We start from the raw sequence: 21,488 nt of genomic DNA on the forward strand, positions 1-21,488 counted from the left end.
ACACACTCAGAGATGCCAGACCCACTGGAAGCTTCTACGGAGATCCTGGCAACGATAAACCCAGTAACTGGAGGGCAGCAAGTGGCGATAAGGCAGCCAAATGATTACAATGCAGGAGGTAAGCAAAGCAAATACAGGGTTCTGGGTCATTTTCTAGGGGATTCATGGGGAGGTCAGGGTGGAAGAGACAAAAATCTCAGAGAGAGGATGGTAATCTCCTAAACGAAGAACACAAGAGGCCCCATGTGGCCTAAAAGATGTTCCCGACCTACAAATTAGGCTGCCTCCAGCCGGCCCGGCCCCGCGCTCCGGCTATTTAAGGGGCGGGCGAGGGCGGCGAGTCCAGCGCCCCGCGCCCCTCCTGCCTCCCGCGCCGCCCGCAGCCGCTCCTCGCAGCCATGAGCCGCCAGCTGCACCGCCACCCCGGCCCCGAGCGCCTGGGCTTCAGCGGCTGCTCGGCCGTCATCGCGGGCCGGGTCAGCAGCAGCTCCGCCCCGTTCCGGGCCGGCGTCAAGGGCACGGCCGCCTTCCGCAGCAGGAGCGTCTTCAGCCCGGGGGGCGGCCGGCGCCCGGCCTTGAGCGCCGCGGCCAGGCGGGGCGGCGCCTGCGCGCTGGGCCACTGCGCGGGCACGGGCGGCGGCCGCCTGCGCGGCTTCGTGGGCACCGTCTTTGGCAGCGCCGGGCTGGGGCCCGCCTGCCCCTCCGTGTGCCCGCCCGGCGGCATCCCTCAGGTCACCGTCAACAGGAGCCTCCTGGCCCCGCTCAACGTGGAGCTGGACCCCGGGATCCAGAAGGTACACGCCCAGGAGCGGGAGCAGATCAAGGCTCTGAACAACAAGTTCGCCTCCTTCATCGACAAGGTGGGTCGCCTGTCCCTGCTTTGGTGAGCAGCGTTCACAGGGGTACTCGCTCTGCCACTGACAGCTGCGCGGGAACTTGGACCAGTTAGTTATCCTCTCTGAGCCTCCCTTTCCTCATCTGTAAAATGGGCACAAGAGCGGCTCTCACCGCGGAGGGTTGTAATGAGGATGATTTGGATGTTCACAAATTGCTTAGAACAGTGCCTGGCACACAATTCCGGTAAATAGGAGCTCCATTCCTTCTTTGCAGGGACAAGACCCTGGGAAGGGAGGGGGTGTGTCAGGGACAGGAGATGTGGGAAATGGGCCCTCTGAGCGCTCTCAATATCAGACAAGGAGATGGGGACACATCCAGGACAGGGGCATTAGAGGGACACAGGCCAGGGGGTGTCACAGGACACGATGCTTGGTGAATGGGGAAGGACTTAGAAGATGGGAAGTGGGATAAGGCTGTAAGCCAGGAAGGTTTCTAGAGGAGGAAGAGAAAGGGCTGGAAAATTGAAGGGTGGGGCTGAGGGGAGAAGATTCGGAAGGAGGGCATGTCAAGTTACATTTATGTGCTGTATGGTGTCGTGGGTGCCCAGAAATTGGGTAATGGGGAGGCTGTTTCTGGAGATTTGGAGGCAGTGACCCCAGTGAATGGGGACGAGACAAGGAATGGGCTTCTCCCGTCTCCACTTGGGGCAGAAGGTCTAGACCATGAGTGACAGGGGACACAACACTAACCATGGCTGACGTTGCTCAGTGCCGGGTGCTGTCCCAAGGGGCTCTCATGGATCAATGCACCATGATGCTGGTATCATTCTGCCTTCCAGAGGAGGACACTAAGACAGAGGGAGGCTGAAAAAGGTGGCCAAGGTGATAAAGAGGGGACGGTAGCCAGTGTCCCTCACCGCTGTGCTCGGGAAGAGGAAGTGAGGTGGCTGGAGGGGAGAGGGCAGGAGTGGAAGAAGCAGAGCTGCTGTCCCAGAGGACGGAGTCATTTCCTTCCTCTAAGTCTGCTCTTCCCCAGCGTATATCCTTCTCTCCCTCAAGCTAAAGACACAGGTGAGAGGAGAAATGGGTGAGTGGCAGAGGGCCTGAAGTTATTAGTCCAAAAATGTGAAACCTTTGGTCAAGCATGAAGGAAACTTGTAAAGATGTGATAATTCACTTTGAAAACCAAAGAAAGAAACCAACCAAGAGCAATTTAGGCTGCACATAAGAGAGAATATGCTGGCCACCAGAGTGACCCTCCAGTGCCAGCCCTGGTCACTGTGTCTCCCCTGCTTCCCATTTCCCGTCACTCTGAAAATACCAGCCTTTATAGCGAGACAAGCCACCTCAGTCACATGGTAACTCAGGGTGGCAGACGTGGCATTGTCTAAACCCACTTCCCGATTTCTTTTCTTATTTCTTGTCTTGGAGACCCAGAAGGGCATGTCGCCTGGCTGAATCCACTCTCGGATGTTGCTTTTTCCTGCCCCCACCCCCCACCCCAGGATGACTGCATCCGATTTCTGGGGCCCTCTCCCCACTCTTGAGAGGCAACAGCATGGGGATTCTGGGCTGTGACCACCTTTGGGTTCCAGGTGCGCTTCCTGGAGCAGCAGAACCAAGTGCTGGAGACCAAGTGGGAGCTGCTGCAGCAGCTGGACCTGAACAACTGCAGGAACAACCTGGAGCCCGTCCTCGAGGGCTACATCAGCAACCTGCGGAAGCAGCTGGACACGCTGTCCGGGGACAGGGTGAGGCTGGACTCGGAGCTGAGGAGCGTGCGGGACGTGGTGGAGGACTACAAGAAGAGGTGAGCGGAGGGGCAGAGCGTATCCACTGGGGGTCTTGATTACAGACGAGGTTTCCATGTGGAGCCAGCATTTTTGCCTTCTGAGAGCCTGTGCTGATTCCACTGCTGTTTCCTTTCCCATAGGGCAGGGAGAGAGATCCAGACAGGGTGAGACTTAGGAAGAGAAAAGGTCTTCCCAAAATGGTGCTCCGAATTGCCTAGGAAATGGCGTGCTCAATTTTTAACATTGGAAATGGAGGAATGGGGGGAAGAGAATTGTCTCAAAGCTGGATGGACAACCCAAATAACTTTGTAGCTCCTCCTGAGTGAGGCTTTCCATGGCAGTTCCTGGAACATGAGACACCCCACTAATCCCAGAACAAATCTTAAAGCTAGGCAAAAATGAGTTTTTAAACACTTTTTTCATGTTGCGGCATATCTGTGCTGCTGAATCCCACTATTAAAGAGAATAATTGAGAATGTTCGTGGAACCAGAGATGGTTTCTCCCTCCAAGTTGGGCCAATGAGGAGAGAGAGATAAATCTAGGCTCAGTGTGGTCTGAGGTTTTGGAAGTTTGCTTGCTGGTGCCAAGATTTCTAGGGATTGATGACTTCTTCCACTGTTCAAGGGGTGGAGATGGTCAGAGCTGAGTGATTTCTCCTGCTCCACATCCAATCTTCCCGTCCATCCCTATTCTGCAGTCCCCCTAGAGCAGAATTCTGGCCCGAGCCCTGCATGGAGATCCTGAAGGAGGTGACATGGTCCCTAGCCTCCGAATGTGCACAGATTGTGGGGACGGGCTTAGAGAACACTTCCAGAGAGCCCCCAATCTGCAGACATGAATACAGTGTGAATTGAGACTGAGTGGAATTAAGATGGGAATTGGAGCCCGAAGGAGGTTTGAGCAGGATTCTGGGAAGAAGAGGGAGCTGCCAGGCACAGCCCAGATGTCCAGGTCAGGGGCATCAGGGGCTGTGCTGTCTCTGGGCCTTTCAGACTGGAAAGGCCAGGTTCCAGAATTACCACTCACCAGTCGATTGACCATGGGTGAATCTCTTGATCGTTTGTGAACTTCAGTTTTAATATTTATAAGAATCTGATACTGATACCTGCCTTGCCACCTAGAGGAGCTGTTGAGAGGGTAATGCCAGACAGTGATGTGTTAACAGCTTTTAAAAGAACCTAAGTGGTGGACAAATGTAAGACATTGTGTCCCTGATGTCAGAAGTCTTGAATTTGAATCCTAGCTTCACCATTTTCTTTTCCTCTTGCTAAGCTGCATCAGCGGGAGCACCTTGATTCAATTTAACATGCTCAATGGAATTTCAGAATTCAGTGTAACTGGTATGGCAATTCCCACCAGCCCATGGCTCACCGTCATTCTTTAATTGGTGTCCAGAGTACCCAGGCTCAATGCTCCCACCTGCTCAAATCAGCAGGAAGCCCAGTCTATGTCAAAAATTCCCATGATCTTATATATAGAAAACCCTAAAGACTCTATCGAGAAACTGTTGGAACTAATACACGAATTCAGTAAAGTTGCAGGATACAAAATCAATACTCAAAAATCTGTTACGTTTCTATACACTAAGAATGAATCCAACTTCACTATTAACTAGCTTTATGACCTCGGGCATGTCTTCACCTCATTCATAAATTGGGAGATAATAATAGAACCTACTTCATAGGGCTTTTGTGGGAACTGGATGGAATAATGTATGTGAAGAGTTTAGCACAATGTTTAGCGTGTAGTAAGGGGTAGAAGAAATATTGGCTGCACTTATTATTTTTAAAAATTAATTTTATCACTAATCTCTCCCAATTGTGGATCCTCAGCCACTGTTTTTGTACCTCTCTTATGATATATTCTAAGAGACCCTAATCATAAAGTCATTTTTCTGTTAGAATTTTCAGTGCAGTTACCTTAAATGTAAAACTATGAGATTCTAGAGGACAGGCAGTGTATGTGTCTTAAGCACCATTCTATACTCCGTGGCAGTAGTCTTCTAGATTTTTCTCATAGAAACTCTAAAATAATTTTTAAAAACTCACAATTTAAAAAATCTCATAATTAAAAAAATTCTTATAAAATTTTTTATCATAAATTTAAGTAGTTGCAGAGGACATACTTTAAAGCATATTATATATATTGCCATTTAAAGTTATAATGGCTATTTTAACTCAAGTGTATCCAATCAGATACGTATCCATGGCGGTTGAATACCCACCATTGTTTTTCTAAAAAGTTAATGAACAAGCTCTGCTTTAAAAATGATAAATTTGGATCCTTTCCTCGTTTGAACTCCAATTTTTCTGCCACTTTCTCCATATAATTTTGTTCCAGTGTCATATATTTTCTGCCTCAACGTCTTTTATTGATCACCCTACCTGCCACAAATCTGCAGGTAACTTGCAAGTTCAGAAAGTTTACTTCTTCTGATCCTAAGCTTTTAGATCTTAAAGAGTTATTCTGGGTTGGGTTATCCAAACAACAAGATGTGTTACTAATTTTGTTAAATAATAAACATAAAAAGTAAATAATAATTTTGGAAACACATTTCTTAAATTGAATGGGGCACATTTTTTTTCCAACTGGCTTAGTTACCCGGGTCTGAATATCGATGCTTGTTGAATGAGACAGGATTCTAGGCCTGTACTTTTTCATTCTCATCTAAGTGCTGGGAAACTTTGTTCAGACAAATAGATTTTAAGGGAAGGAGTTTTGCAGGAGCGGTGTCACTCAGTTCTTTGAATGCCTTTCCAGTTTTTCTTTCTTCCATAGTGCCTACTTTCTACCCTACTACATAATTCACTTATTCACTCTGTTGATTTTATCTCTCTGCTCCATGAAGGCAGATATTTGTTTGTTTTGTTCACCGATTTAGCCCAAATGTCTAAAAAGTACCCCGCATTCAACATATATTTCTTAGATGAATGATTGAATGATTACGTGTCAAAATCACGTCTCATTATCAAGGATCATTTTTTTTTTTTTTTGTGAGGAAGACCGGCCCTGAGCTAACATCTATTGCCAGTCCTCCTCCTTGTTCTCCCCATAGCCCCAGTAGATAGTTGTGTGTCATAGTTGCACATCCTTCTAGTTGCTGTATGTGGGACGCGGCCTCAGCATGGCCGGAGAAGCGGTGCGTCGGTGCGCGCCCGGGATCCGAACCCGGGCCGCCAGTAGCGGAGCGCGTGCACTTAACCGCTAAGCCACGGGGCCGGCCCTATCAAGGATCATTTTTAACAAGCTGTCAGCTGACAGCTCAGCTCCTTCTTTCTTTTTGTGGAAGGCAAAAATTGAAAACCACCTGACTTGCAAAAAGGATTTGTTTCCTAGTCAATAAAATCATTTACCTTCCAAGTTTCTGGGAAGTTTTTCAAAACAGCTTTACCAAGAGCAATCAAGTGACCACTGCTTATACGACGTAGCCTGGCCCTTAGGGCATCGTGTTGAATCCAGTAAACCAGGAAGGACTGGGGACATACAAATATTGTTCGTATTCAATATACCTTTGTCAATTCTTAATTTTTAAAAAGTGATCTTTTATCCCACAGTTTTTTGTATGTACACACACATATTCAAAACGTTAGAGCTACAGATTCAGCTCATTCAATTTATAGACAATATTTGTCACCTAGCTTGATGGGAAAAGCCAGCTGTCATTGTCAAACCAGAGAAATAAGAGTTGCTTTTTGTCAGAAAAAAGTCTGGCTTCATTTCTAAATTCAAATAAAAATATAATATGCACTTTGGGGACTCGTAAAATCCACTCAGCAATCAACTAAGGACTACATCTCAATAGTAGATTATTGAAAGCATTCAAAATTAAAGTGATGTAGATTTTGTATAATTAATACATCTATTTATGCTATAAAACAAGAAATCAATATGCAGTTTCTCATGGTTTAAATTTTAATTATGCATTATAATGTATTTTTTAAATCATAAGTTATTTGTAAAGTCAATAGGACTATAAAATGCATTGGTTTTCTTTGTAAATGTGTGTATTGAACTCTGGTCTTTGGTTTCTAGAAGTAAATAATGAAAAATTATATATAACAAATTAATGTCATTAATTTTGATAGCCATCATGATCAAACTTTTTCTATGTATTTTATGAAATAGAAAGATAGAAACTGCTAAAAACTAGTCTGGCAACTAGCATGTGTTTTTATTTTTGTTAATAGGAGGTAGGCAATATTGAATATTTTATAAGGTAATATGAGATAAAGATTGGTTGTAACAGAAACAACTGTTTCATAATATAATTTGATATAAAGAAGTTTTCAATTGTCTTTTGCATAACACACATGGAATCTGAGATAAATTATACAAACTGTTTTCTGTGTGTTTCATCCAGTGTAGCTAAAAAAATCTGTCAATCTCAGAAAATGTTCCAGTCACATTTTAAATAACCCACTTCGCTAACCTGGCAGAGGGGTGGAGTAGTGAGGTCTTTAAATGGAGTGATCAATACTCTTACCTCCCCAATCTACGGTGTTTCTGTATTAAGAACATCCCAGCCCCATCCAAACACCCAACTTCCAAGATCCTGCCTCACCTGGAACAGAAATGGGTATAAGAAACAGGTATAACACACATCTTGATGGTGGGAATGGTGTTTTGTTTGGTGCCTGGGAGGTTTTTCCTCCTTGGGCTAATGCATTGTACTAAGGTGCCCCATGGCAGAGGGGGTGCGTCTTTCTGCTGTCACATGGGAGGGGGGAGTTGTGAAGGGAGATGGGACAGAAGAACCTGCATGACGTCTCCATCCCAGGTGCATCCTCAGGCAGACACATTTCAGGGCCGACTGCATATGAACTAAGGAGCTGGAAATTGATTCCTTCACACCTGTCCTTGTCACATCCCCTTTAGGAAGGCTATGCATGTCCCAGGGGTGCGTGAACCTCAGTTTGTGGGCACTGCCCTGCAGCTCTTGGCACAGAGGTGCTCACTAACTGCTCGGTGTTTGCAGAACTGAATTATCCCAGTGGCAACGCTTTCTCCTTTCTCTTGCCTCGTGCAGGTACGAGGTGGAGATTAACAGACGCACAGCTGCTGAGAATGAGTTTGTGGTGCTCAAGAAGGTACGAGGGGAGCAGGAAGGCTGGAGGAAGCCTAGAGGGCCCGCTGAGCAGCTGGCACAGTGATGTTTATAGGCTGAGGAAAGGGACCCTGTGGGTCACGCAGTCCCTTGGCCGGGGGCTTAAACTGCAGGCATTTTGCTGCTCTCTGGGGCGGCCATTGCACTGCGTATTAGCTGGTTTGCTCTCCTGGACTGGGCCTCCCTATGGAGCATGGGGTAAGGGGAGGGGAGAGAGGAGGGGCCCTGGGGCTGCTTGTGGCGGGGAGGGAGGGAGGGGAGGCAGCTGGCCCCCTCTGTGCTCCCCAGGATGTGGACGCCGCCTTCATGAACAAGGCTGAGCTGCAGGCCAAGGTGGACTCCTTGACGGACGAGATCAAGTTCTTCAGGTGCCTCTACGAAGGGGTAAGGACCTCGCGCACTGCTCTTGTGTGGTCTGCTCCTCTTCCACGTGGCTTCTGGCCCTTGGCCCAGATGGTTGTGTGGACCAAGGCTGGCAGAAAAGCCTTTTAATTCAGGGCAGCAGACATTCTCTGAGGCCTGAGTGCTGAGCAATGAGGGGGGGCATTGAGGAGACCATGACGGAGAAGAAATGATTCCTATCCTCCAGGAATTCACAGTCTGGTGGGAAAACCACATGTCGATGAGTTTTGGGAGCGCAGAGGAAGGAGTGGTGAATTCTGCCTGAGCTGTCAGGGAAGGTTCCTGGAAAAAGATGGAGAAGGTCTCCATGGGTGCTGGGAAGGGCATGATGTTCCAGCCTGAAGGAGCAGAACAAGCGGAGGGTGGAGGCCTCAGGTGTGCTAAAGCATGAGAGGCCTGCAGAAGGGAAGGTCACTGGTGACTCCCTGGAGGGCGCTGACTGCTGTGTAAGGAGTCCAGATGGTTCTACGGCTGAAGGTGGTCGTTGCTGCAGAAGGAGTGGAATGGAGACGGGAAAGGTCCCCAGTGCACGGGGAGGGGGCCGGCGATCCTGGGGCCGGAAGCGCAATGTGCTCATCTCACACGGGCAGGCACTGGTGCCGTGGGCTCTGCTGAAGACGGCGTTCAAACCCCGAAAAAGTGCAGAAAGGGCAGTGGGAGATTCGCCAGGGAGGATCAGGAGGCTGGCTCCTCTCCCCTAACTGTCCCCCAGGAGATCGCTCAGATCCAGTCCCACATCAGCGACACGTCTGTCATCCTGTCCATGGACAACAACCGGGACCTGGACCTGGACAGCATCATCGCCGAGGTGCGCGCCCAGTACGAGGAGATCGCCCTGAAGAGCAAGGCCGAGGCCGAGGCGCTGTACCAGACCAAGGTGAGCTGGGTGCCAGCTGTGCAGAGGCCCAGTGACTACAGCTGCTGCCCTCTCATCGTGTGCAGGTGTGCATGCGTGTGTGCATGTGTGTGTATTTGGGCTGGGCAGAGATCTCCTTTGTCTTGGAGTTGGGCCTTGTGGAAATGCCTCCCTCTGGTGCAGGGAGGTCAACCACAGTCTTGGCATGTTGGGGACATATGGGCTTAGCCATCCGCCTGCCATGGCCCTTGCTGTCAGTGGAGGCCACACCAGCCACAACCCTGATAGGACCCTGATACTGTTTCTGTGTGTAATCCACACATCTCGGCTTTTCATCGTTTTCAGCTTTGTCAAAATGAGAACAGACAATTCGAACTCCACCAAGGCTCTCATGTTTGAGAACCCAAGGATCCTGGTGAACTGGGGCAGGGCCTTCCTCTCCAGAAGGAAAGGGCTGTCTTTCTCCCCCACGTTTGCCTTCCCTCCCTCTTTCCCTTTCTCTCCCCTCCCTCCCTCCTTCCATGGTGCCTACACTGTTTGCATAATGAGAACAGCATGTGGTCACCCCCCTCGCCCTGCTGAACACCCTCAAGAGGTAAATTCCCAACTGTCCTCTGCTCCTCTTCTCTTGTGACTGAACCTCAGATCCAGGAGCTGCAGGTCACGGCGGGCCAGCATGGAGATGACCTCAAACTCAGCAAGGCTGAGATCTCGGAGCTCAACCGTCTGATCCAGAGGATCCGCTCCGAGATAGGGAGTGCGAAGAAGCAGGTGGGTTCTCTGAAATGAATCAGCTAACAGGGCTTACTGAGCACCAATTGGTATGAGACCAATTGTGGAAAAGAGTAAGACACAGTCCCTTCTCAGGGCGTTTATAATTCATGAGGAGAGAACAATCTGAACCGTGTGGAAGCGTGGAGCGTTCCCCCTCTGTGCGGCACGCTCTTAACAGCTATAGTAGTCCAGCGGGCTCGAGCTGAATGAGGACCCCAGTGAGGCTTTCTGCAGGAGGTGCACTGCCATGGGAGGGAGAAAGGAGAGGGGAAGGGGCGGTGACGGGACCAGCAGGAGCCGTGGATCCAGGATGGGCATGCGTGCAGGGAGGAGAGTCGCCTACCGGAGCAGAGGGTCCACGATGAGTGGGGTGGCAGGGGGCAGGACAGCACTGGGCAGGAAGGGGCGGATTATGGGCACTCTCAAAGCCGGGCAGTGGAGTTTAGACCCAATGCAGTAGGTAAAAGGGAGCTGGTTGGAAGTTTCACATGATGAATCCACGCTGGAGGAAGGAGGGTCCGGCAGTGGATTTTAAAGAAGAGTAGGGAAGGAAGAGCCCCCACCCTAGACTTGGCCAGGGCTCTGCTCTGTTTGCCCTTCCCTGTGGTGGTGCTGTGGGGGGTACTGCAATGGGCACCCCCTGGGGGCCCTTATTGGGGCCACGCTTGTGATTCTGGAGCAAACTCGTGGGTTTCCCAGAGTTTGTGGAGGCCAGTGCAAGGATGTGAGGTCTCAGCTTTGGGCAAGTCAAGTCGCCTCATCCTCCTGCCCTGCCCTTTACCCCGCCTCCCCTGCCCTGCACACACACACACCCACACACACACACACACATGGCTCCTCTGTGCAGTAAGGCTTATGGCCGTGGGAAGAAGAAAGACCAGATTAAATAGGAACTATGGTGTTATTATTTAATCAAGCTCTGCACAAATGAAAGAAAAACAAGGGGTTTGAAGCTACCCTCAGTATCCGATTACAATGTTTATCTGATAAAATGCTACGTGTTCATGGTTATTGCCATGAACCAGAAAGGGACTTTTTGCAATCAGACTGCCACCGTGCTTTGGAGTTCGGGGAAGATGCCCTCTGTGGAGATCACTCGTGATGCTTGGTCCCAGTGGCTCCTCTTGAGAGCCCTCAGCCAAGGGGCTTTCCTGCCCGTCTGGCCCCTCCACCTAAGAAGCCCACAGTGTTACATGCAGACTCTCCTGGCATTCAGTGGCCCCAGAATCCACATGGTCTTGTTTCAAAGGATGCCCAAATGTCGTGTCCTCTCAACTCACATCAATTCACAACACCCAAGCTTTTGGAGTCTCCCAGGTTCACCCTGCAGGATCTTGGTCAGTGAAAAAGAATAGAGGCAGTTTGATTGAATTCAGGTCACAGAGTTTATTGCCATCCCCTGAATAATTAGACCTCCACGGTCTCCAGGATGGGACATGACTTTCGATGGCCAGGCAGCTGGGTCCTAGGTGTCTCTGCTGAGGCTGTGAGCCACTCACCCAGAATGCTGTGGGTGCTTGCATGGCTGGGGGCCTGCCTGGCAGAGGAGACTGGCACCAGCTGGACAACAGTCTAGAATTCCATCTGGCTTCAGGATGAGCTTCTCTCCTCGGGGTGAAGCAAATTTGACTCCAGAGAAGGAGACACACCAGAAAGAGAAGCCAGATACTTAGATCCCACCCAAACCTTAGCCAAGTGACCAGAACACACACCCAAGACTACAAGGCTCAAGAAGCCCACCCAGGAGCTCCCACAGGGATACAAGCACAGAGCCCCATCTGCAGTTTCTTCCTGCAAGTTACATGTTTATATCCACCAGCCAGAAGTTTATGAACTTGTAAAACCTGTTAGTTATGCAAAAGTATCTTTTAAGACTGTTGCCATATAGCATGATTCTCTCTGAGACTTTGGAGGCCAGACTCTCAGTGTGGCAGGTTTATTGGACAGACATTTTATTAACAGGAACTTCATTAGTCCCTAATTTTTTTCACAATTTACAGGATCTCCTGAGACAACCTTTACACTGTGGGGCAGAATTAAGGCCAGCTATCTAGAGACTTTTCAGGGTTGGCATTAGGATCCTACAGCTGATGTTACAGACAAGAGGGAGAGGGCAGGGGCCATGTCGCAGGTAGCCCACCTTCTCTCCTTCCCCTCCTCTCTGCCATGGTAAGGACACTCCACCTTCACGTGCCAGGGCATGAGCTGGAGTGAACTGTGCCTGCAGTCAGAAGAAGGACAGATTCATCTCTAGTGATGTCCAAAGGGGAGAAACCAGGAGGACCTCAAAGCATTTACTGTCAGCCCAAAGGAGGGGAGGTCGTCTGAGCAGCATCTCAGAACTGTGCTCTGACTCAAAGCACTGAATTTCTTTGCCCCTCAGTGCTCCAACCTGGAGACGGCCATCGCCGATGCCGAGCAGAGGGGTGACTGTGCCCTGAAGGACGCCCGGGTCAAGCTAGATGAGCTGGAGGGCGCCCTGCACCAGGCCAAGGATGAGCTGGCCCGCATGCTGCGCGAGTACAAGGAGCTCATGAGCACAAAGCTGGCCCTGGACGTGGAGATCGCCACCTACCGCAAGCTGCTGGAGAGCGAGGAGTGCCGGTGAGGGCCGATATCTTTGGAGCAGTTACGTCTCCACGTTACTGGGAAGATTGAAGACAAACAGTGTAGCTCTATTCACGTCCTACTGAGGTAGAACCAGAGAGAATGGGCTTGACGTGGTGCAGTAGGAAAGACCAGAGTTAGACAGCAAGAAAGACTAAGGTGTAAAAATCTCAAAGAGGTGATAGGAGAGGAAGAACGAACGCCAGCAACATTTGAGAAGCAGGGCATCCCTGGCCGCTCATGATGCATTCTTAACGGAGGGTCGTGTGGGGGGCTGGCAGATGGCCTCCAAGAGTCATCTAAGTTCAAGGTCGCTCTGGCAAAGCTGGGGCCCAGTGAGGATGTGAGCTCATTTCTCTTAATTGTCTAAGACCAACGGCATAACCGGAGGGAAGCGGGGGCCCAGTTATCCCACTCAGATAATCAGATAATCCCACAGCCACTTTGATGGAGAGCTGACTCCTGGTAGCAGACTTGTCATCTCACTTCTCCATTTCTGGAGAGGTGTATGGGAAGAAAGGAGGCTGGGATGGGGTGGAAGGTGGCACATTCTGAGAGGAGAGGCTAATTCACAGAGGTGACTCCCTGGATAGACGAGATGATGGTTTACGGAGGGTTTATCTGCTCTTCTTCTCCCTCTCCAGGATGTCTGGTGAATATCCGAATTCCGTGAGCATCTGTAAGTACCCGCAGGATTCAGTTCTGCCTTTGGTCACCTACCAGAAGTCGAAGTCCCTCCAATTCCGTGACACCAAAGAGAAGTCAGAGTACCAGAGTGGGTTCACGGGGGGACTTAGGGGCCCAAAGAGGGAGCTGGCTTTAGTAACCACGGAGAAGCAGTGGATGGAGAAAAATAATAATATCATGAAATACAAAAGCATAACCTATAGAAAGATCGGATGATCCCCAACAGCGTATAATCCGAGAGTCTGTTGTAAGAATGATGCTTGATGGCTACATTCCCTTTTTATTGAGGCCGGACCAAAATAAAGGCCCTGAATTGCAGGAAGAGGGATTAAGGGGAGGCTGAAAGGTGGCACGATGGAACAAGACAGCTGAAATCCCCTCCTTCAGGTTTAAAAGCCTGCGAGCGGCAGGGGAGGTGCTGTTAGGAGAGCGGAGATGCCCGGCGGCCCTTCACCTGAAGGCCTCCGCCAAGTGCCTCTGTTCATTTGGCCCCACTCATGGGAAATTCACTGATAGAGCCTTAAAGTCTGATGTTGCTAGACTGACACAGACTAATAGGAAAAGGTCAAATACATGGGGCCAAGTACATGAAAAACCGTCAGTGCCGATGGAAGTCTCCTAGTAAGCTAAAAATACACAACAGAGAGCATTTGTCTCCGCATGAAGCCACTGCAGGGAGAGAACTAAGGGAGTGGCTGGGATGTCTCAGGAGGGCCGATGGGGCGGGGGTCTCCTCTGTCATTCCAGCCGTCATCAGCAACACCAGTGCCGGGGCAGGAGGGGCTGGCTTCAGCCTGGGCTTTGGCGCCTCCAGCAGATACAGCTACAAGCCCGCGGCCGCAGACGTCAAAACCAAAGGCAGCTGTGGCAGCGAGTTCAAGGATCCCCTCCTCAAAGCCTCGGGCAGCAGCTGTGCGACCAAGAAGGCCTCGCGATGAAGGGCAGGCGGCGGGTGGCTCCGTGAGCAGGGAGCTGCAGCCATCTCCTCCTTCTCCACCCCCGGGCCCCCTTTCCAAGTCGGGAAGTGCTTCCTCCGTCACCACAATCCCAGTCCCTCCTCTCTCCTGGTTGTCCCCAGCGGGCGATGCTCTGATGGGGGAAGTCCAGTTGTGGGCACTCTTGGTGACCTCCTCCTTGGCCACCTTTCACTGGGTCACTGCCCCCACATGCGGAGATAACACACGTACCCAGGATGCTTCCCTGCGGCCAGGCGCAGCCCCTCTGCCCCCTGCCTTTCTTAGGCCTTCACGGCCAAGGGGCTCTCTTTGTCCTCTGGTTGGGGTCATGTCCGGTTCTCTGCTTCTCCTGCAATAAAGGATCAATGCCCTTTGAGTCTCAGTGTCGAATCTGTCTGCTTTCGCATCTGATCCCCCCCGTCTAACTTTACTGGGTCTCACTCTTGCTTTCCCCCGGGTCCCTCGCCTGACTCGGATCTTGGCCGTCTGGTTCTGGCCAGGTGGGCACTGGGTGAGCACTGCTCCTGGTAAACAGCCGGGGTTTGTTACTGAGGTGCCTCTGGACGGGCTCAGTGCATCCCCTGCACTGGGGCGCCTGTGCCACACAGCAGCCCTGTGAGACGGGCATTGTCACCCGGTACAGAGAGGCTCTCACTGCTGTGAGCAAGGAGCCAAGTCACGCCAGGACCGTCAGGTGTTCGAGCTTCAGCGTGGCTTCTCAAAAGCACCCCCAGTGTCCCACACCAATGGTCTCTTGTTGCTAGAGCGGTCAGTCCTTCTTTTTCCTCGCCTCCTCACTCTCCAGCTCTCCCACCCCCCAATCCTGCTCCCCAACAATGGCCCTGCTTTCCTCTTCTTCCACCCAATTCTTTTCCACCCTAAGGTTTGAGGCCTGCACGTATATATGCTTTGTGGAGGCATCGGTGTCTATTGTGTGTCTGTAGCAGTGGCTCATTGAACCAGTCTTTAGTGAGCAGGGCATTGCTCAGGCACCGGGAACACTGGGTGAACCACCAGGCACAGACCAGTCCTCACAGGGCTTACGGTCTAGTGGGGAGAAATATGCAACTAACAGAGAAACAGATAATACACTGTCAAGTAGTGATGACCAACCACTACGAAGAAAAGTTAAGTGGAGTAGGAAGCATGGGGATGCTGGGGTGCTCTTCGAGGCGCATGTGTGTTTCTGCAGGGGTGTTGGTTTCCTCGGGGTCAGTTAGCAGAGTTGACTTGAGCGCGGTGCTAAGGAGCAGAGTCCTCAAGGTCGAGACCACCTTCCAAGGACGAGCCTCATTTGAGGGTGGCATTCAAGATGCCCATGACCCCTCTCCTCCTTGTCTTTCCCTAGCCTTACACTCCAGCCTTTCTTCCAGCAGGCCAGGATTTTCACAACAAGGACCTTTGCAAATATGATCGTCCAATCTCGGGTGCCCATGCCGCATTTATTGAAAGCTTGGCCATCCTTTGTGGCTGAAATGCCACCTCCCAAGTTCATGCGTTTTCTGGTCCCTCTGGGTGGATTCTGTTAAGTCATCAAGCGTTAAAGGAGCAGGAACATTAGAGCTGCCGGCCCAACAACTCTCCTGTCCCCCCACTTTACAGGTGGGCAAACCAAGGCCTGAGTGGCCAAGGGCCCTGCCCAAGTTCACAGCCCCGGACACCCACGGCACTGTCCCCAGTCCGTATTACAGTTGGTCCTTTATCTTCCTGGTGTCATGTTAGCTGCATGTCTGTCCCCTCACCCTACCGCCTCCCAGCCCCTTGTCCCTGGGTCCTCAAGTCTGGCTTACAGTTAGCACTCAGTGCACGTCTGCCGCAGGAACGCCCAGCTTAGCGTAGCCCACCCTCACGGAGAGCAAGAGCTCAGAGAGCACACATGTGAGTCCTGATGACCCGATGTGCAAATGAGGAGACATTTGTATTAATAAATTCGTGTTTTCTATGCATCTGCGTGTCTGCAGTTTATAGAATTTATCAAGCAAGCTGGGTCACATGCTAAACTGGATCCTCAGACAACAGGCGTGAGCCCGGATTGTCTCCGGCGACGGCCCCAGGTCTAGCACACCGGCTGGGTGTCAGATGCCCGGCTTCGAATCTGGCTCTTCTAATGGCTGGCAGTGGCCCTGGGCAAGACCCTGCCCTTGTAAAGTAGTGTTGGACCAGCTGGCCTCTGCTGAGTGCTCCCCATCTGCCAGGTTCTGTTCTCAGCACTAACTCTTCTAAGCGCTTTACGTCTGGCAACTCGATTAATTCCCCCAACAACCTGATAGGTATTATTGTTACAAGATGTGATTGTAATAATGCACATCTCAGTGATGAGGAGATTGAGGCTCAGAGGGTGTAAATAACCCACCCGAGGTCGCACGGTCAGTAAACAGCAGAGTTGGGAGTTGAATCACAGTCCAGCTCCAGAGTCCATGCTTCCAGCCACGACACCTCATTACCTGTCAAAGTTCTCCCCTTGGAGGAGAGTTGAGAATAGGAAAAGGGGTAATGGGGGTAATACAGTGCCTGGAATACAGTTTGCAGCCAATAGATGTTAGCTGTTATTCTAACAATTAGTGCGTGCCCATGGGGCCTTCTGTGTTTGCCAGCTGCGCAAGGGTTCATGACCAGTCGAGCACAGCAGGACTGTGCGCAGAGACCTGGCTGAGACGGCCTGAGTGAGGGGCAGAGGGCACTGGCTCTATTCACTGAAACATTCCCAGCCAGGCACCAACTGCTAGTTTCCAGGCAGGAAAAATAACTCCTCGGTGCCTGTATTTTGCGCATACACTGCCCTCTGCCCTCAGCCCCAGGTACTGCACCTTCCGTCTGTGTGGCTGCGGAGGACTCTTCCCAGCAACGGAGAGGCTGTGGGATGATCTGGGACAGGCTCCATGCCCACCGCAGAGCTGCCAGCTGGAGGAGATGCTGTTTTGCTCCCTGGCGTGCCCAGGCTGGCCCCAGCCTCCGTGTTGCCCAGGCCCTGGCTCCCGTCTCCCCTCCCTCTCCTCTCTGACCTCTCCTCCATGCCAGTGCTATGGCTGCCATCCCTCAGCAATACTGTCCCCTGGCCCCACCCGCACTGTGTGTAAAGCCCTATCCTGGCTGCAAGGGGGTTCCTCTGAGAACTCTCTCTCTCTCTCTCTCTCTCTCTCTCTCTCTCTCATGTAGTAGATGATCCAGGCATGGAGGCACCGGCAAGGCACAGCCAAGGGGCTACAGAGGAAGGAAGGGATCAGAGCTGAACACAGACAATCAGAGGAGACTTCCTGGAGGAGGTGAAAGGGACATGAATTGTTGGAGACAGAGTGTCTTGAAGACTTGGCTTTTTAGGTCACATTTGGCAGCTGCTCTGAGGTTTGAGCTGCCCTTTGCCAGCTGCCTCCAATCTCTCTTCCGGGGCCTCCACCACCGCTGCCATCTGCAGGGTGACAACCGCTTGTAGGACAATCATTTTGCTTATGGCACCGTCCCTCAGCCCTTACATTTACATTGGCAAATGCTTCCAAGACCACCAGAGATGCTGAGGGTCTCTCCTCCCCTGTAAACCACTCTCCATTGCCCTGTCCCATCCCTCCCGGCCAATTCACCGTCCACACCACTCCCCCCTGTAGAGGCCAGGGTCCAAATTAGAGGCTTGTCATCTGAATCCCTCCTTCTTGCTTCCAATCCATCCATCCCGAGGGGGGCTCTCAGGGTTCCAGATCCTTCTTGCTGGAACTCCAGATGTGGCACCAAGTTTCAGATGAAAGCTGCTCTCAGCTCACGACCCGAACCCCAGCCCAGCGGATCCAGGGCTGGAGGGGACCTTCGTGTGTAAGGACACACACCGAGCAGGTGGCCAGTCAGAGTCTGAATCCCACTGTTGTTTGGTTTCTTTTGCCACTTACAGTTGTGACTTGGGCAACTCAGCCTCCCTGCTCCTTTGCTTCCTCATCTGTAAAGTGGGAAAAATAAGAGTATTTTCCTCTCAGGATCGGTGTGAGGATGAAACGGGTTAAAATGTCCCTAGCAAGCCAGCAACAAGCGGCCATTCCAGGTCTACACTGAGGTGTGGCCACGAGGCTAGCTTCTCACTCAACTCTAACCCCAGGCCAGCAGGTCTTCCCCCATGGCATTGTCCTCGGCCCTCCCAGCCCACGTCCATTTCCAGAAGGTTCTCTCCCATGGCTGCTGGTCCCTCTCAGCCCTTTCCTTGGCTTTCTATTGTGACGTGCAGCCCCTACCCTTGCTCCATGCTGCCTGCTGTTCCTGCTCCCTGTTCCCCCGTGTTCACTGGCTCGCACTTCCAGACTGCTGGCTTCCTGGGGTGCGACACTCTCCGGATCCGCAGGCTCTTTCACAACCAGCCTCCTGAACCCACGGCTGTGTGTCACACCTGGTAGTGGGACATAAAGTCCCATTTGCCTCACTGGGGCCCATGACACTGGGGAGATGGGGACTTGGTCTCCAGGCCTCCTTCTCCACAGGGGAAGGTGGACAGAACTTTTCCAAGGGGCTGGGCTGTGGTCTCGGCTTTGGATGGAGGAGCTCACACCCTGACCCCGGCCTCAGGTACCAACGTTGAGCATCACCTAAGCCCCAGCTGCCTGGACCCACGTCCATGGCAGGCTTGCATCCTGGGGGGTGGTGCAGAGCAGGGAGGAGGGTCCCTGTAGCAGGGAACTCACCCCTTCCACTCCGGCTGGAACGTGCAGGGCTCAGTTCAGGCCCCTGCCTTCAGCTTCTCTGGGCTTCGGCCCCTCCCCTGAGGACCAACCCACCCCTCCCACTGACCCAGTCTTTTCTAGCTCCCTTTTCCTAAAATACTCACTTCTTATTTCTTATATTTCTTTCTGGATGTCCTACTTGTACATTTTTTCCTCCTACTTCCTATGTTGCCTGTGGTCATCCAGGCCCCTTAGCAACACTCCACCTGAGTGTTTCTCCCCTTCTCCTGTCCCCCTCAGAACTCCTGTCCCCAGGGCCCCGCATGCTCCCTTATAACATGGGCACAAGGAAGGAGGATGGCCATTCCCCCCGCATCTGAGGCAGATGTGGCCCAGGCCAAGCCCACCTCTCGGCCTTCTCCCTAGGGGACGAGGTGGGAATGGGGACGGGCTTCTCCCTCCTGTTTGGACAGGGCTGTGTGATGCTCTGATGGAGATAGAGAGTGTGTCATTAGTGAAGACTGGCTTAATTACAGCCTGCCGCGCAGCCCGGCCTGTTTGCTTTGGAAGCAGGCAGAGGAAGAGGCGGATCAAGCATCAGCCTTCGCAGTCACCATCTAAAGATTAAGGCATCTCTCCCAGCCCCTCTGTTCTCTTTCAAAAAAAGAATCATGCAATACAGGGGGCTAGGGGTCAGAAAATACGAACTTCTTCCAGAAGTGGCTGGGGGTAGAGGGGTCGAGGTAAGGAGATGGATGAAATAATACAGGAATGGGGGCCCGGTGGTATTTTGAAATGAGGAAATGGAAGAAAACGTGCCTCCCCAGAGCAAGACCCAGCTTGTCTCGACATTCTTCTGTGCTTTTGAGCTCAGAGGAGAGCTCCGCGTGATGACTAGGTAGGTGGTGGAGTGGAGTTAAGAGTGCAGAGAGCTTTTCTTTTTAAAAAGAGGAAAGAAAGAGAACTAAAGAGGCTTGATCTACACTAAAGGGCTAGGGGTCTGTCCAGTCATAACAGCATGAGGGGCCAGAGCAGGAGGAGAGAGAAAGAAGCAGGAATGGAGGAGCTTCGTGAGACACAGTCCAGGATGTGCTGAAGGCTGGGAAAATCGAAAGCTAGCCTGCGGAGCCCTAAGCCAGAGGGCAGCTGGACGGGGCAGCTCCCAGTGGACAGAGCCCTGGGGGCACTGGTGAGGTGGGAGTCGGGGACCATCACCTTCCCCCAGGGATCAGAGAGGAAAAGGTCCGGGGACTGGAAGTCAGAGCTCAGCCAACCCTGAGAGGCAAGGCAAGAGCTCAGTGGGGAGCCAGGCTGATGACCTTCCCCTTGGGTGGAGGGAAAGTTCAGGCCAGAGGCTCCAACTCTCCTGTATAACATGAGCTTATCCTGGAGACCCAAGGGAGCCACCCAGGGCTGCCCCAGGGGCCACCTGTGCTGTACCCAGCACTCGGGCCCTGTGAGGGGCGCGTGGGGGCTGAAATCCAGCTTTGCACCCAGGCGAAGGGCTGCATCTGCCCAGAGGAAGGCGTGCCTTTTTTCTAACGGGCATGAGGGTGCCGTGTGGGCCCTGCAACCACTTGGCTAAACTTCTCTGCCGTTTCTCTCTTGAGGTGGGAAGGGCGGGACACGCGCCCCCTGAGCTGGGCTGCAGCAGACAGAAGGAAGGAGATGCTAATGTCGAGGAGAGGTCCTGGGGCAGGCCTTGACTCAGAGGAGGGTGTTTGTGGAGAGATACCGATGAGTGCGGTAGAAAGGTCTAAGACTAGCTGTGGTAAGGGATCCACCACCAGGTTTCAAGTCATCAAGCATCCTCGGCTAAATTTTAATAAATAGATGCTTACTGCAAATGTCTTCTACAGCAGGGCAGCACCAAGAAATGGGAACCGTGACCAAGCTGACTGCCTGTCAGGATTTCACTCAGCTCAGCACCTTCTAACAGAGAAGGTGTTTAATAAATGAGAGTGGGATTGAGTTTAAATTGATGTCATCCAGCTACCTGTCTTCTCAATAATCTGGGGAGTTCATGTTAGCACACGTGTGTTGGGGGTGGAGGGAGAGGGGCTAGGAGGGACAGAGAGAGATCAGTGAATTGCTGGAGTGTTGGAGTTTTAGAGAGGTGGAGAGATGTCGCTTCAATGACCCCTACAAACCAGTGGAGAATCTGGTACTCTGTACTCTGCGATAGGGTGTGGGACATTGGGGGTGATCAATCGCCCAGGTTTTCCAGAACTGTCCAGATTGTAGCACTGAAATCTCATGTCTTGGAAGACCCCTCCGTCCTGGGCAAATTGGGACAGTTGGTCACCTGCAAAACAGTAAGTAAGTAGGTCCTTCTTACTAACACAGGACTTTCTGCTTCACTCTCTGCATCTCTCCCACCCTGCCCCAGCCCTGTGTCTAGAGCCCCAGATCACAGCGATGGGCTCGGCTCCACCTCTAGGGTGCACATCCCCTCTGCTGTCTGACTTGACACTCCAGGACCCAGAGAACATCATGTCAGGAAGAGGAAGTGAAAGGAGGGGCTGTGGAGAGAAGGGGAGAAAAGCAGAGGAACTATTGTCTGAGCGAGCTAACTTTGTACAAGGTTGGAAAAACAGGCTCCTTTCAAACCGGTTCAGACAGGCAGAGAGCATTAGGTTTCTGCTCTGAGCTCCTTTTCGAAGGGAAATTGGAGAAATCAGTTTCAAGTCCTTTCCAACTCTAAGGTGCTGTGGTTTGTCTCCAAGTCTTTTCTCCCGCAAATCAGCTCAAGAATCCTTCATCCTTCAAGCTTCTTCCTCTCTCCATTAATGACCTTGATTTACAGAATGCTGGTCCCTTTGGCTGTGCTCAGGAGTA

General features: G+C 51.8%; 1 protein-coding gene across 1 annotated transcript; it reads left to right on the forward strand.

The window, feature by feature from the left end:
- Positions 1 to 398: 398 nt before the first annotated feature.
- KRT72 (keratin 72) lies at positions 399 to 14,381 on the forward strand. Its single transcript, XM_087442354.1, has 9 exons — positions 399 to 860; positions 2,432 to 2,646; positions 7,657 to 7,717; positions 8,023 to 8,118; positions 8,849 to 9,013; positions 9,638 to 9,763; positions 12,150 to 12,370; positions 13,018 to 13,052; positions 13,808 to 14,381. Exons 1-9 carry the CDS (start codon positions 399 to 401, stop codon positions 13,996 to 13,998), a joined length of 1,572 nt encoding a protein of 523 aa, XP_087298480.1. The 3' UTR covers positions 13,999 to 14,381.
- Positions 14,382 to 21,488: the final 7,107 nt, after the last annotated feature.

Source organism: Ceratotherium simum, chromosome 17 (assembly GCF_057802395.1).
Source record: "Ceratotherium simum simum isolate JZ-2026a chromosome 17, ASM5780239v1, whole genome shotgun sequence".
Lineage (NCBI taxonomy): Eukaryota > Metazoa > Chordata > Mammalia > Perissodactyla > Rhinocerotidae > Ceratotherium > Ceratotherium simum.

What these genes read in the sequence shown, in the direction of transcription:
- KRT72 (XM_087442354.1), top strand. Translation starts at nt 399, where the DNA reads ATGAGCCGCCAGCTGCACCGCCACCCCGGCCCCGAGCGCCTGGGCTTC. An exon ending in AGTTTGTGGTGCTCAAGAAG is followed by an intron (nt 7,718 to 8,022) that starts GTACGAGGGGAG and finishes TGTGCTCCCCAG; the next exon opens with GATGTGGACGCCGCCTTCAT. An exon ending in TAGGGAGTGCGAAGAAGCAG is followed by an intron (nt 9,764 to 12,149) that starts GTGGGTTCTCTG and finishes TTTGCCCCTCAG; the next exon opens with TGCTCCAACCTGGAGACGGC.